The sequence below is a fragment of the Schistocerca cancellata genome, chromosome 10 (assembly GCF_023864275.1).
Source record: "Schistocerca cancellata isolate TAMUIC-IGC-003103 chromosome 10, iqSchCanc2.1, whole genome shotgun sequence".
In the NCBI taxonomy this organism is placed as follows: domain Eukaryota; kingdom Metazoa; phylum Arthropoda; class Insecta; order Orthoptera; family Acrididae; genus Schistocerca; species Schistocerca cancellata.
In genome coordinates this window covers 50,968,719-50,984,308 of record NC_064635.1, presented here as the reverse complement: position 1 = coordinate 50,984,308, position 15,590 = coordinate 50,968,719, and the positions used below count along the sequence as shown (strand labels likewise).

General features: G+C 45.6%; 1 protein-coding gene across 1 annotated transcript in view; it reads left to right on the top strand.

Annotated features, from left to right (window-relative positions):
- Window positions 1-15,590, top strand: part of LOC126106413 (uncharacterized) — a 94,109-nt gene that overhangs the window by 41,555 nt on the left and 36,964 nt on the right. Inside the window, exon 4 of the mRNA XM_049912689.1 lies at window positions 12,545-12,672. Within this exon, the coding sequence (XP_049768646.1) occupies window positions 12,545-12,672 (128 nt within the window). The remainder of the gene's footprint in view (window positions 1-12,544; window positions 12,673-15,590) is intronic.

Sequence of the window (15,590 nt, the reverse complement as noted above, 5' to 3'; positions counted from 1 at the left end):
AGTGAAAATCTCATTCTGGGAACATTCCCCAGGCTGTGGCTAAGCCATGTCTCCGCAATATCCTTTCTTTCAGGAGCGCTAGTTCTGCAAGGTTCGCAGGAGAGCTTCTGTAAAGTTTGGAAGGTAGGAGACGAGGTACTGGCAGAAGTGAAGCTGTGAGGACGGGGCGTGAGTCGTGCTTGGGTAGCTCAGTTGGTAGAGCACTTGCCCGCGGAAGGCAAAGGTACTGAGTTCGAGTCTCGGTCGGGCACACAGTTTTAATCTGCCAGGAAGTTTCATATCAGCGCACACTCCGCTGTAGAGTGAAAATCTCATTCTGGGATGACAATCGATGGAGGCTGGCGCCAGCAGCGCATCAGTTCACTAGGCAGCATAAACACTCCGCAAAATAGTGGAATATAAACCTTTTGATGAGTTTAACTATATCGAATTTTGCAGCTGATTTTTCAGGTACCATAGCTATTATACAGGGTGTTACAAAGAGGCACGGCCAAACTTTCAGGAAACATTCCTCACACACAAACAAAGAAAATATGTTATGTGGACATGTGTCCGGAAACCCTTACTTTCCATTTTAGAGCTCATTTTATTACTTCTCTTCAAATCACATTAACCATGGAATGGAAACACACAGCAACAGAACGTACCAGCGTGACTTCAAACACTTTGTTACAGGAAATGTTTAATATGTTCTCCGTTAGCGAGGATACATGCATCCACCCTCCGTCTCATGGAATCCCTGATGCGCTGATGGAGCCCTGGAGAATGGCGTATTGTATCACAGCCGTCCACAATACGAGCACGAAGAGTCTCTACATTTGGTACCGGGGATGCGTAGACAAGAGCTTTCAAATGCCCCCGTAAATGAAAGTCAAGAGGGTTGAGGTCAGGAGAGCGTGGAGGCCATGGAATTGGTCCGCGTCTACCAATCCATCGGTCACCGAATCTGTTGTTGAGAAGCGTACGAACACTTCGACTGAAATGTGCAGGAGCACCATCGTACGTGAATCACATGTTGTGTCGTGCTTGTAAAGGCATATGTTCTAGCAGCACAGGTAGAGTATCCCGTATGAAATCATGGCGGCGAATCGAGGAAGTACAGTACATACTGACGAAACTAAAATGAGCTCTAACATGGAAATTAAGCGTTTCCGGACACATGTCCACATATCATTTCTTTGTTTGTGTGTGAGGAATGTTTCCTGAAAGTTTGGCCGTACCTTTTTGTAACACACTGTATATATCGGAGCCCTATCCTGCGCGGTTATAAATAATATAGCTCTTTCCCAATAGCCACAGACGCCACTAACCTCTCATGTCTTTTCATTTCGTCAAACTGCTGCTGCGAGTTTTCCTCATTTTCCAGTGTTCTGTCGACAGCTGCTACGCCACCTGCTACAGAGCCAGTCACTGATAGACTCGCCGATGTTGGAATTATGGATGGAAGGAATCCACCGAGTGTTTAGGAAATAGTAGGACACTAGGCGTCTTAATCAGTTACCCTTCAGAGTCCTATCTGCTGAAAGTGATTTTAAATGGCCTGATGTGACCTTCTTCAGGTTATTCTTTGTCTTCAGTGAATGATGAGCAGCACTCGTAACTGAACTGAAGTTTACACCGATACTCAGTTTAAGTTTTGTGTGGACTCCTTTATCTACTGGTAGTGTGATGCTATGCTGCCTAATAGCGATATCCCTACTTAGATTCGTTTCCATAAATCCGTCAGCTAAACTTCTATCGGCAGCGTGACATTCTGGGAGATCTTCATTTGCTGCATACACAGTATCGTGATGTCTGCAGACCTCTTCCCACCACACACAATTCACTTATTTGGCTTTGTTCTTGATCTGCAGGTCATAATTGGGGATGTGACGTTGTGTAAGTAATTCGTCGATAGTAATACAACCTCTGCTGGTGTCTTACTATCATTTATGTTATGATACAGCACGGTTTGACATCTTTGATCTACGTGCTTGGCTACGTAGCAAATCATTGGCATCCACTCACCTGTTGTGTGATAACTGTCAGCAGAACAATATAACAGGAGTCTTATGCCCCTATCGCCTCATGAGACAGTCTACAACAAAAATAACTGGTTCACTAATTTTCTGGCAGCGCGGGATTAGCCGAGCGGTCTGTAGCGCTGCAGGTATGGACTGTGCGGCTGGTCCCGGAGGAGGTTCGAGTCCTCCCTCGGGCATGGGTGTGTGTGTTTGTCCTTAGGATAATTTAGGTTAAGTAGTGTGTAAGCTTAGGGACTGATGACCTTAGCAGTTAGGTCCCATATGATTTCACACACATCTGAACATTTTTGTAATTCTCTGTAATTCTTCTGTATAGCTATTTCACTGCTGCTGCTGTCCTTTATAAGTTCTAGGGTTCGTTATTTCATCTTTGAAAGCTGTAAATATCTCCGATGCCCAGTTGAGGAGTTGTAATTTCACTATTTCTGTCTTTCTGTCTTTCTGAAATACGGACACATCAAAAAAAGTTTTGCATCACCTCGGTTCCGAGAGTTCCGGAACCTGTACAGAAAATTGGAACTGAGATCAACACAAACATCATTTCCGCCAATTTATTGCTCATGAAAACCACACATTGCATGTTGTACCACCGTACAGCGAGACCTGCAGAGGTGATGGTCCAGATGGCTGTACACACCGTCACTTCTAATACCCAGTACCACGTCCTCTTGCATTAATGCATGACTACATTCGTTGTGGCCTACTATCCACAATTTTTTCAAGGCACTGTCGGTCCAGATTGTTCCACTCCTCAACTGTGATTCGGCGTAGATCCCTCAGAGTGGTTGGTGGGTCACGTCGTCCATAAACAGTCCTTTTCAATTTATCCCACGCATGTATGTTAGGATTCATGTCTGGCGAACATGCTGACCACTCTAGTCGAGCGATGTCGTTATCATGAAGGTTCACAAGACATGCACGATGTAGACGAATGCCTCGCCAATATGCTGCCGATATGGTTCCACTATCGGTCGGAGGATTGCATTGACGTATAGTACAGCTGTTACGACGCCTTCCGTGACCACCAGCGGCATCCATCGGCCCAACATAATGCCACCCCAAAACGGCAGGGAACCTCCACCTTGCTGCACTCACTGGACAGTGTGTCTAAGGCGCACAGTCTGACCGGGTTGCATCCAAACACGTCTCCGATGATTGTCTGATTGAAGGCATATGGGACTCTCATCACTGAAGAGAACGTGATGCCAATCCTGAGCGGCCCATGCTGCATGTTGTTGGGCCCATCTGTGTATGGTGTCGTGGTTGCAAAGATGGACCTCGCCATGGACGTCGACAGTGAAGTTGCGCATCATGCAGCGTATTGTGCACAGTTTGAGTCGTAACACGACGTCCCGTGGCTGCACGAAAAGCATTATTCAACATGGTGGCGTTGCTGTCAGGGTTCCTCCGAGCCATAATCCGTAGGTAGCGGTCATCCACTGCAGTAGTAGCCATACGGCGGCCTGAGAGAGGCATGTCATCGATAGTTCCTGCCTCTCTCTATCTCCTCCATGTCCGAACAACATCGCTTTGGTTCACTCCGAGACGCCTGGACACTTCCCTTGTTGAGAGCCCTTCCTGGCACAAAGTAACATTGCGGATGCGATCGAACCACGTTGTTGACCTTCCAGGCACGGTTGAACTACAGACAACACGAGCGGCGTATCTCCTTCCTGGTGGAATGATTGGTACTGATCAACTGCCGGGCCCCCTCCGTCTAATAGGCGATGCTAATGGATGATTGTTTACATCTTTGGGCGGGTTTAGTGACATCTCTGAACAATCAAAGAGACTGTGTCTGTCAACGTCTATCTTCAGTAGTTCTGGGGTGATGAAAAACTTTTTTTGATGTGTGTGTAGGGAGTCATCCACATTACATTTCTGCTTACATGTATCTATCTTTCCAATATAACTTTACACGGCATTTAGGAGCTCATTATCATGAATGTCAATTGCTTTCCTTTCCGGGACACAGCTCGGCTGCCCAGGGCAATGATTTGTCTGAGGATAATAGTTAATTGTAACGTCTATAAGCATCCACGTTCACGCTTTTATAGTTTGGGTCAAACGTTCCATGATGTTTGCCTTCATCTGAGGGAACGCTGACTGGTGGTTTGTTCCATATCGTTCCATCACCGTCTTATATTTTATAAAGTCCTTCATCATCATCTGTTTGAAAATTGTCTGGGATGTCATCGGTTACACCGGCATCAACTGCGAAACACCTGTGCAACTGCCTTCCCCGTCTTTGTTTTCTCAGGTAAGACCCAAGCAAATTTCGGGTACATATCAGTAATCATTAAGACATATTTGAAACTTTTGTTCTCCTGTAAATATTGACTGATATATATCTACCTTCCATAAGTCAATCAAACCTCGAATTATAACTTGCCTACATAGGGATGTCTTGCATGCTGGTTTTTGGAGTTCCTGAACAACTGTCTCCAGAATTATTATATGAAACGTCTTTCTCTAAGCTCTGACATTAATGAAATGATTTCATTAGATTTTGTTTTATCAGCTGTAGCCGATGCTCTGAGCACTTGTAAATTTTGTACTATTACTTTTGGGTCGCCATATTAATTTTCTTATTCTGACAATGAATGTTGACAGTGTCACCACCAGGTATCCCCGATAATGCTGGTTTATTTATGTATTTGTATTCGGAAGTATTTTGTTTTTAGCTCCTACTACATAGTTCTCTCAGGTGTAGTATCTGATCAGAAATTTCAACATCTCTTGGTGGATACCTGTCGAGTTTTGTATTTTTTGAGCGTATTAGATTCAATTAGATGAGAAAATCAGCCAGCTAGTTTTAAGCGTTAAGTTTTATTAACAGCCCTTGACCAATGTTTCAACTGCTGTGTCGTCCGAACAAGACGCAGCCGGGGCAAAAGCACCACGGACGGAAAGGTGCGAGCTGGTGCCGGTACTATAGGGAGTTCCACCAGCGCCACGGGCGGCGCTGAAGATGAAGATATCGACTTCTCCTCGGCCAATTGCCGGCCGACTACAATCCACCAATGACAGGACGACAATGGGCAGAAGCCTTCTCGGAAGATGTAAGGGCAGCTCTCACCCACTTGGTTCATCATACAGGGCTGACTCAGACTGGCAACGTAGTTTAGTGAACTCTCAGAAGTGAACAGACAGTGGTTGTAAATTGCATTTGCCATGTACAGCGAAGTTTACCTGGGTTTATTTGCACTTACCCATTGTGAGCCTTTTTTGTGTTGCAGACTAATATTTCAACAAGTCACAAGGATAAGTAAACCTTTTTAACTAATTTGTGTGACTTTGTTACTAATTTGTTGCAGTGTTATGGAATCGTCGTTCTCCTATCCTGTTACTAGGCCCTGGTGCATAGCTGTGTAACAGTGGCAGGGAGAAATTGTCTTAGCGGTTTACTGCACCAAAAGCCATTTCTCGAACTCACAAACTCGGCCTACCGTAACAACAGTGGCAACTCGGCGTCCACAGCAGTATCGAGGAGGTCTTTACAAAATCAACAATCATAAAATTGCCTCCTTCGGTAGTACATGGACGTAATAACGCAACATTTACTTCAAAGTAAAAAAGAGTTACCAGGTTGTAAAGGATGTACAGACTCACTGGGTAAAAATATTATAAAACAGGTAACTTACATATGTAGTCACAGATTGACGATCAAAAATTTCAGAGCTCTGAAATTTGTCGTCGCCAATATATGATTTTGAGCAATTTGTTTATTATACACTCCTGGAAATTGAAATAAGAACACCGTGAATTCATTGTCCCAGGAAGGGGAAACTTTATTGACACATTCCTGGGGTCAGATACATCACATGATCACACTGACAGAACCACAGGCACATAGACACAGGCAACAGAGCATGCACAATGTCGGCACTAGTACAGTGTATATCCACCTTTCGCAGCAATGCAGCCTGCTATTCTCCCGTGAAGACGATCGTAGAGATGCTGGATGTAGTCCTGTGGAACGGCTTGCCATGCCATTTCCACCTGGCGCCTCAGTTGGACTAGCGTTCGTGCTGGACGTGCAGACCGCGTGAGACGACGCTTCATCCAGTCCCAAACATGCTCAATGGGGGACAGATCCGGAGATCTTGCTGGCCAGGGTAGTTGACTTACACCTTCTAGAGCACGTTGGGTGGCACGGGATACATGCGGACGTGCATTGTCCTGTTGGAACAGCAAGTTCCCTTGCCGGTCTAGGAATGGTAGAACGATGGGTTCGACGACGGTTTGAATGTACCGTGCACTATTCAGTGTCCCCTCGACGATCACCAGTGGTGTACGGCCAGTGTAGGAGATCGCTCCCCACACCATGATGCCGGGTGTTGGCCCTGTGTGCCTCGGTCGTATGCAGTCCTGATTGTGGCGCTCACCTGCACGGCGCCAAACACGCATACGACCATCATTGGCACCAAGGCAGAAGCGACTCTCATCGCTGAAGACGACACGTCTCCATTCGTCCCTCCATTCACGCCTGTCGCGACACCACTGGAGACGGGCTGCACGATGTTGGGGCGTGAGCGAAAGACGGCCTAACGGTGTGCGGGACCATAGCCCAGCTTCATGGAGACGGTTGCGAATGGTCCTCGCCGATACCCCAGGAGCAACAGTGTCCCTAATTAGCTGGGAAGTGGCGGTGCGGTCCCCTACGGCACTGCGTAGGATCCTACGGTCTTGGCGTGCATCCGTGCGTCGCTGCGGTCCGGTCCCAGGTCGACGGGCACGTGCACCTTCCGCCGACCACTGGCGACAACATCGATGTACTGTGGAGACCTCACGCCCCACGTGTTTATCAATTCGGCGGTACGTCCACTCGGCCTCCCGCATTCCCACTATACGCCCTCGCTCAAAGTCCGTCAACTGCACATACGGTTCACGTCCACGCTGTCGCGGCATGCTACCAGTGTTAAAGACTACGATGGAGCTCCGTATGCCACGGCAAACTGGCTGACACTGGCGGCGGCGGTGCACAAATGCTGCGCAGCTAGCGCCATTCGACGGCCAACACCGCGGTTCCTGGTGTGTCCGCTGTGCCGTGCGTGTGATCATTGCTTGTACAGCCCTCTCGCAGTGTCCGGAGCAAGTATGGTGGGTCTGACACACCGGTGTCAATGTGTTCCTTTTTCCATTTCGAGGAGTGTATTATAAAAAAGGCAACTTACATATGTAGTCACATATTGACGATGAAAAATTTCAGAGCTCTGGAATTTGTCGTCGCCAATATATGATTTTGAGCAATTTGTTTATTATATTTTTACCAACTGGTTTTGTAATTCTTTACACTTTGATCACTCTTTTTAAATTGTGATTTAAGAATTTCTTGAATACGTGCGTATACTGCTGAAGAAGACAATTTTAGAATTGGAATGGTTCAAATGGCTCTGAGCCCTATGGGACTTAACAGCTATGGTCATCAGTCCCCTAGAACCTAGAACTATTTAAACCTAACTAACCTAAGGACAGCACACAACACCCAGTCATCACGAGCAGAGAAAATCCCTGACTCCGCCGGGAATCGAACCCGGGAACCCGGGCGCGGGAAGCGAGAACGCTACCGCACGACCACGAGCTGCGGACTTAGAATTAGAAGACGTCAAATCAAACACCTATCAGCCGTCCAAATTTCCATCTTGTTGTTTCATTGGCTTACCAGTTTCGGCGGTATATTACGCCTTCTTCAAGCCGCTGATCGATGTGTAGGAAGATTACCGCCTCTGGTCCAATGAAAATAGAGGCCAGCATTCAGTGACTGGTATCAGTAGATTTTTGCGACAGTGATGACTTCAAACACCACCTCCTGACTGTTGGTCAAACATTTTACAGTTGTTGAAATCATGTCAGGGGTTGTTAACAACCGCTTATACCGGCAAATGGTCTGCTGATTTCCTCAAATAATTCTCTATTACCAATATGTATAGAATTCTTAGTTAAATTTTCAGGCTGAGCAACCAGGATATACGTTTTTTCCCTGCTCACTCAGTACATTCTATCTATCGTACTATCAATATAATGTTGAATGAAATCACCACCAGTACATTATAATTCTTCTTCTTCTGTTCTTTTAACCTACTATTACCTACTAATATCGTTTGACAGATTCTGTAACAGGTTTAAAAGTTTCTTTCAGTGACCGGCCTCTTTCCAAATCGTAGTTTCTCCTAGAGAGCCTTGCGCACTTCAACGACGTCTGAATTTTCATTTTAATGTAGAGACGAATGTGCTGCCTTTCCTTGCCTTGTGTAATTCATCTGTTGTTTCAATATTCCTGGAAATGGAAAAAAGAACACATTGACACCGGTGTGTCAGACCCACCATACTTGCTCCGGACACTGCGAGAGGGCTGTACAAGCAATGATCACACGCACGGCACAGCGGACACACCAGGAACCGCGGTGTTGGCCGTCGAATGGCGCTAGCTGCGCAGCATTTGTGCACCGCCGCCGTCAATGTCAGCCAGTTTGCCGTGGCATACGGAGCTCCATCGCAGTCTTTAACACTGGTAGCATGCCGCGACAGCGTGGACGTGAACCGTATGTGCAGTTGACGGACTTTGAGCGAGGGCGTATAGTGGGCATGCGGGAGGCCGGGTGGACGTACCGCCGAATTGCTCAACACGTGGGGCGTGAGGTCTCCACAGTACATAGATGTTGTCGCCAGTGGTCGGCGGAAGGTGCACGTGCCCGTCGACCTGGGACCGGACCGCAGCGACGCACGGATGCACGCCAAGACCGTAGGATCCTACGCAGTGCCGTAGGGGACCGCACCGCCACTTCCCAGCAAATTAGGGACACTGTTGCTCCTGGGGTATCGGCGAGGACCATTCGCAACCGTCTCCATGAAGCTGGGCTACGGTCCCGCACACCGTTAGGCCGTCTTCCGCTCACGCCCCAACATCGTGCAGCCCGCCTCCAGTGGTGTCGCGACAGGCGTGAATGGAGGGACGAATGGAGACGTGTCGTCTTCAGCGATGAGAGTCGCTTCTGCCTTGGTGCCAATGATGGTCGTATGCGTGTTTGGCGCCGTGCAGGTGAGCGCCACAATCAGGACAGCATACGACCGAGGCACACAGGGCCAACACCCGGCATCATGGTGTGGGGAGCGATCTCCTACACTGGCCGTACACCACTGGTGATCGTCGAGGGGACACTGAATAGTGCACGGTACATCCAAACCGTCATCGAACCCATCGTTCTACCATTCCTAGACCGGCAAGGGAACTTGCTGTTCCAACAGGACAATGCACGTCCGCATGTATCCCGTGCCACCCAACGTGCTCTAGAAGGTGTAAGTCAACTACCCTGGCCAGCAAGATCTCCGGATCTGTCCCCCATGGAGCATGTTTGGGACTGGATGAAGCGTCGTCTCACGCGGTCTGCACGTCCAGCACGAACGCTGGTCCAACTGAGGCGCCAGGTGGAAATGGCATGGCAAGCCGTTCCATAGGACTACATCCAGCATCTCTACGATCGTCTCCATGGGAGAATAGCAGCCTGCATTGCTGCGAAAGGTGGATATACACTGTACTAGTGCCGACATTGTGCATGCTCTGTTGCCTGTGTCTATGTGCCTGTGGTTCTGTCAGTGTGATCATGTGATGTATCTGACCCCAGGAATGTGTCAATAAAGTTTCCCCTTCCTGGGACAATGAATTCACGGTGTTCTTATTTCAATTTCCAGGAGTATATATATATATATACTCCTGGAAATTGAAATAAGAACACCTTTCCATATATATATATATATATATATATATATATATATATATATATATATATATGGAAAGGAACTCCCATGCTGCTTGACAGGGCGTAGGGGAACGATGCGGGAGACCCGCACCGCCGTTCTAGGCAAGGTCCTAATGGAGGTGGTTTGCCTTTGCCTTCCTACAACCATAAGAGGGGTGAATGACGATGGTGAAGACACAGCAACACCCAGTCATCTCAGGGCAGGTGAAAATCCATGACCCCGCCAAGAATCGAAGCCGGGACCTCGTGCTCGGGAAGCCCGCGAGAAAGTTCCTCCGGTATCGACCAACACTCAATTGCCTCGTTTTATGGATAAACAGAAACCTGATTTTAGCAATCTCCGCATGAAGTTGTAAATTCTTCGAATGTCATTTCGGGTCCTACAAGTGCCTCATAAACGTGTTTTAAATTCATATTATCCCGTTTGAAAGCAGTCACAATTTTGGTATTATCTCTTATCAGTTGCTTTGATATCCAAGAATACGTCTGACTTAGGTAGGAGACATCAACCTCTCTTTGCTTGCCAAAGCAGAAGTATTTTCGTGTTTGATCTTGATTTTTCACTGTGACATCGTCGAATACAAACACAGCATTAGGTTTTACCCTGTCAGATTGTGGACATTGCCACTTTCGGTAATAGGTTTATATGTAATTTTGTCAACGTTTGAAAGTATCTCCTCTCGTATTTGGCGTTTGGGTTCCATAATGCTTTTGAAAAGAAATAAACATTTTCAAAGCAAACACCATCAGAATCCACTAGTAGGGACACAAGAACATTTGTCTGCCCACAACGCAACTGATCGGCAATTGTAGTTCTGATGCTGTGTGGCAATAGTGACCTATTTTTTTCCATTCTGTTGTTCTCTCAGATTTTTAGACTAATAGGTGACGTGGATGTTACGTCCTACCGTTCATGGCGAGTACCACACCATTATACTAGCATACATGAGTTTATATAGGAAAAATGAACTCAAATGTCATACACACACACACACCACACACACACACACACACACACACACATACATACTTTTTATTTCTGAATATAGGCAGATATATACACATGCACAAATAAGAACACCATTCAATGCCAGCATGAAGTACATAATTCTGGGTATTGATGAGCAACCTTCATCATAATATTGAGCCTCATCTTCCACAGGATTTGGAGTTTCCTGCGACAGTTATAGTAAATTCTTGTGCAATGTTTCGCGGATGCTATAAACATAAGGCAGCCAGATCAATCTCATATGGAATGCATGTTGAATAGCATAGCTGGATTACATTAAATTCTTCAGTGACGGTTCCTGCATGTGAGTCGATTGTATTTCGTTAAGAAGTTTGATCTTGTGAGCACCTGTACTACTGTAAGTGTTTGAGCATTTCGAGGAAAACTTGCCACAAATCACAACTGAGTTATCAAACAGTCTACATCTCTCTGTGGGAAGCAATATCACTTCAATGCCACTATAAGATGGGTTTTCAAGTATCTCAGCAGGGCTGAATTCGCCATCAGACGGCATTACAATCTTGACATTACTTCGGCTTGACTCAAGGTGAAAACTGTATTGTAAATTGTTATATGATGCTGCTGAGACGTCGTCCACAATGGGTACTCGACAACATCATCTGGAAATAGAAATCGAGTTAAATAATGCACACATAGCACACTATACGCACACAAATACAGAAGTACATTGGCGTGACTTAGAGAATGGTGGCCATTTAGTTTGACAGTTCATGGTGTCAAAGTTACCTGCTCGATGACACATTGCTTATTGGTGGTATGTACATTATTTTTGCAATGCAATGTGGGTAACATCATAAAAGTAGTGTGTGGTCACTGTACCGCATTTAGCCGTGTGGGAATTACTGTTGGAATCTTTGGTGATACAGAAAATCTAAGATCTGCGTCTGTGGAATGAACCTGCTACCATAACTCTTTGTGGTACCTACCATGATTACTACAACTGCACCACAATGGCCACATATCATTACTCATCTTTTAGTAGGATTATGTACAAGTATCAATTCCAGATTTATTATTTGACACAAAACGTATTCTGTGGAACAAGTCCCACATTCCTGACAAATGAATTTTCTTTGGTCTGCTATAAAAATCCCTGCTGACTGAGTGCTTCCCACATATTAGGGGGGATATATGTTAACATCTAACTAATAGATTTTCATGTTTCCAAAAGCAGGTCAGCTGTAAATACTATAGCAGTTAAGTTCAGACTAGTTACAACTGTATGGCGAAAATATGTTTACATTTCCTAAGTGGCTTCCTACAAATAATCAACTGGTTTAGGCAGACCACTACCTACAAAGCATATCTCACTGATTTATTGCTGAGTGAATAATACATCTGAACGGTTTTCCACATTGCAAAAAAGTAAAGCATCTACGAATAGCAACTCACAAGGTTTCAGGTTATCTGTGATAAAACATCTTTCGTCTAGGCTATGAATAACAGTGAAGCTTGGACGCATGGAGAAAACAAACACCTTTCCTACAGGTATGAAAGTGTGAGACCTTAATCTTGTGCGTGAATACCTGCGTCAGGCACCACCCTACACCATATGTTGTGGAAGAGTGACCCTTACTGTTTCCTATAGTTTATATTGGCCCAGGTCTAGAAAGTATATTCTACTCACGTACACTCTTTAAGCTGATGCTGGCAGAAGATGAAAATTGCACTTGTACAGAAATCTGATGCATTGTGTTGCTCACTAGTACGTAGTCTGTCTTTATGTCCAGAGTTCCAGGCCGAGGTGCCGGTCTACCTGGAACACCTGTCCAGCTACACCCGAGACGCTGCGCAGTTGCTATCAGTGGGTGTGACGACACTCTCACAGCTGTTCATACCACTGGCATTCAAACTCATGGTGAGTGATATTTTATTTCCTCTTTTTATCTGTGTTGTATGCGGAAGGGATAAGAAAACGACACACATACAGCATTGCGTAGTCAGTCTCAGAGTCTGTTTCATGTACACTATGTGATCAAAGGTACCCAGACACCTGGCTGAAAATGACGTACAAGTTCGTGGCGCCCTCCATCGGTACTGCTGGAATTCCATATGGTGTTGGCCCACCACTAGCCTTGATGACAGCTTCCACTCTCACAGGCAAACGTTCAGTCAGGTACTGGAAAGTTTCTTGGGGAATGGTAGCCCATTCTTCACGAAGCGCTGCACTGAGGAGAGGTATCGATGCTGGTCGGTGAGGCGTGGCACGAATTCGGCGTTCCAAAACATCCCAAAGGTGTTCTGTGGGATTCAGGTCAGGACTCTGTGCAGGCCAGTCCATTAAGGGATGTTATTGTAGTGTAACCGCTCCGCCATAGGCCGTGTACTATCAAGAGGCGCTCGGTCGTGTTGAAAGGTACAGTCACCGTCCCCGAATTGCTCTTCAACAGTGGAAAGGAAGAAGGTGCTTAAAACATCAATGTTGGCCTGCGCTGTGATAGTGCCACGCAAAACAACAAGGGGTGCAATCCCCCTCCATGAAAATCATGACCACACCATAACGTCACCGACTCCGAATTTTACTGCTGACACTACACACGCTGGCAGATGAGGTTCACCGAGCATTCGCCATGCCCGCACCCTCCCATCGGACCGCCACATTGTGTACCGTGACTCGTCACTCCACAAAACTTGTTTCCACTGTTCACTCGTCCAATGTTTACGCTCCTTACACCGAGCGAGACGTCGTTTGTCATTTACCGGCGTGATATGTGGCTTATGAGCAGCCGCTCGCCCATGAAATCCAAGTTTTCTCATCTAACTGTCCTTGTACTTTCAGTGCTTCCTGATGCAGTTTGGAATTCCTATGTGATGGTCTGGATACATGTCTGCCTATCACACATTACGACTCTCTTCAACTGTAGGCGGTCTCTGTCAGTCAACGGACGAGGTCGGCCTGTACGCTTTTGTGCTGTACGTGTCCCTTCACGTTTCCACTTCACTATCACATCTGAAACAGTCGACCCAGGGATGTTTAGGAGTGTGGAAATCTTGCGTACAGGCGTATGACATAAGTGACACTCAATCGCTTGACCGCGTTAGAAGTCCGAGTGCTCCTCGGAGCGACCCATTCTGCTCTCACATGATGTCTAATGACTACTGAGGTCGCTGATATGTATCTGGCAGTAGGTGGCAGCACAATGTACCTATTATGAAAAACATATATTTTTGGGGTTTCCAGATACTTTTCATCACATAGTGTATACCTGGCTCACACTGTTGTTATCTTTACTTTTGAGACTGCAATGCTACCTCACTGCAAGACTTCTAACCTATCAGTACGTCTTCGGTCATTGTGGGGTTATTAGACTGAGAGCACAAGATTGCAATGCATAAGGATAGAGGATACAGTTGTTTGTGTCTTTATTTCTTGTACTTTCGCAGAATTTGCCTGACAGATTTACGAAACTTAGCATTAGTCCCTATTGTACAAGCATAAATCTCTTGGCTACTTAATCATTGGAGATAGGTCGACGTACTACTGTGTCGTATTTTATCTTGCCATTTACGTGTTTGCTTATTTGGAATCTGTTACTACCTGGGGCTGGAGGAGCGGGGTCAGAGATTATATTCCCAGCATAATTATAGTGTTTGATTATGTACGTGGCGCGTAAATTTTTGTGTGATGGTGTAGTTGTTGTAAAGAGTGTTCTTATCCATCATTACTTCTGTGAAACAAATACTAACAAAGAGATAGAGGGGATGGCCAGTACTTACCTCAGCTCAGTACAGCCGATAGGTACACAAAACAGAACAGAAAATTTACATATCCTAGCTTTCGGAACTTTGTTCCTTCGTCAGGGAGGAGAGAGGAGAAAAAAGGGGAAGAAGGGAAAGTGGATTCAGTTACTCACAACCCAGGTTATGAAGCAACAGGGGAAAGGTAAACAGGGAGGGTAGAAAAGATGGAGGCATGGGTGTCAGAGGGAAGCCAAAGATATTCTACTATAAGTACTGTGCCAGCTTCAAACCAAAGAGGATGCATACAGATGTAAAGAGGTATATAGTATAAAGATAAACACACACATCTTTTCATCCTAAACACTTGTGTTTATCTTTATACTATATACTTTTGTATGCATCCTCTTTGGTTTGAAGCTGGCACAGTTCTTACAGTAGAATATCTTTGGTTTCCCTCTGACACCCATGCCTCCATCTTTTCTATCCTCCCTGTTTACCTTTCCCCTGTTGCTTCATAACCTGGGTTGTGAGTAACTGAATCCACTTTCCCTTCTTCCCCTTTTCCCCTTCTTCCCCTTTTTTCGCCTCTCTCCTCCCTGACGAAGGAACAAAGTTCCAAAAGGTAGGATATGTAAATTTTCTATTCTGTTTTGTGTATCTATCGGCTGTGCTGAGATAAGTACTGGCCAGCCCCTCTATCTCTTTGTTAGTATTTGTTTCACATCTTTATATGAGATTTTCCATTAACCATCATTACTTTTCTAATGTAATATTAATTCATTTGCTTCGGAAAATGTGGGAGCACTCCCTTTCTGTTTCAGTTAAACTGCCAAGAAATAGTCTAAATTCACGAAATGCATCTGGGTTACTGGTAGGAAACGTTCTATTGATATCACATAATTCAGCTTTTTATTGCCATGAAAAATTCTCCTTTGAAGAAAGTATACTATTGCTGTTGTTGTGGTCTTCAGTCCTGAGACTGGTTTAATGCAGCTCTCCATGCTACTCTGCCCTGTGTCCTACTAACCGATCCCTTCTTCTAGTCTAGTTGTGCCACAAATACCTCTTCTCTCCAATTATATTCAGTACCTCCCA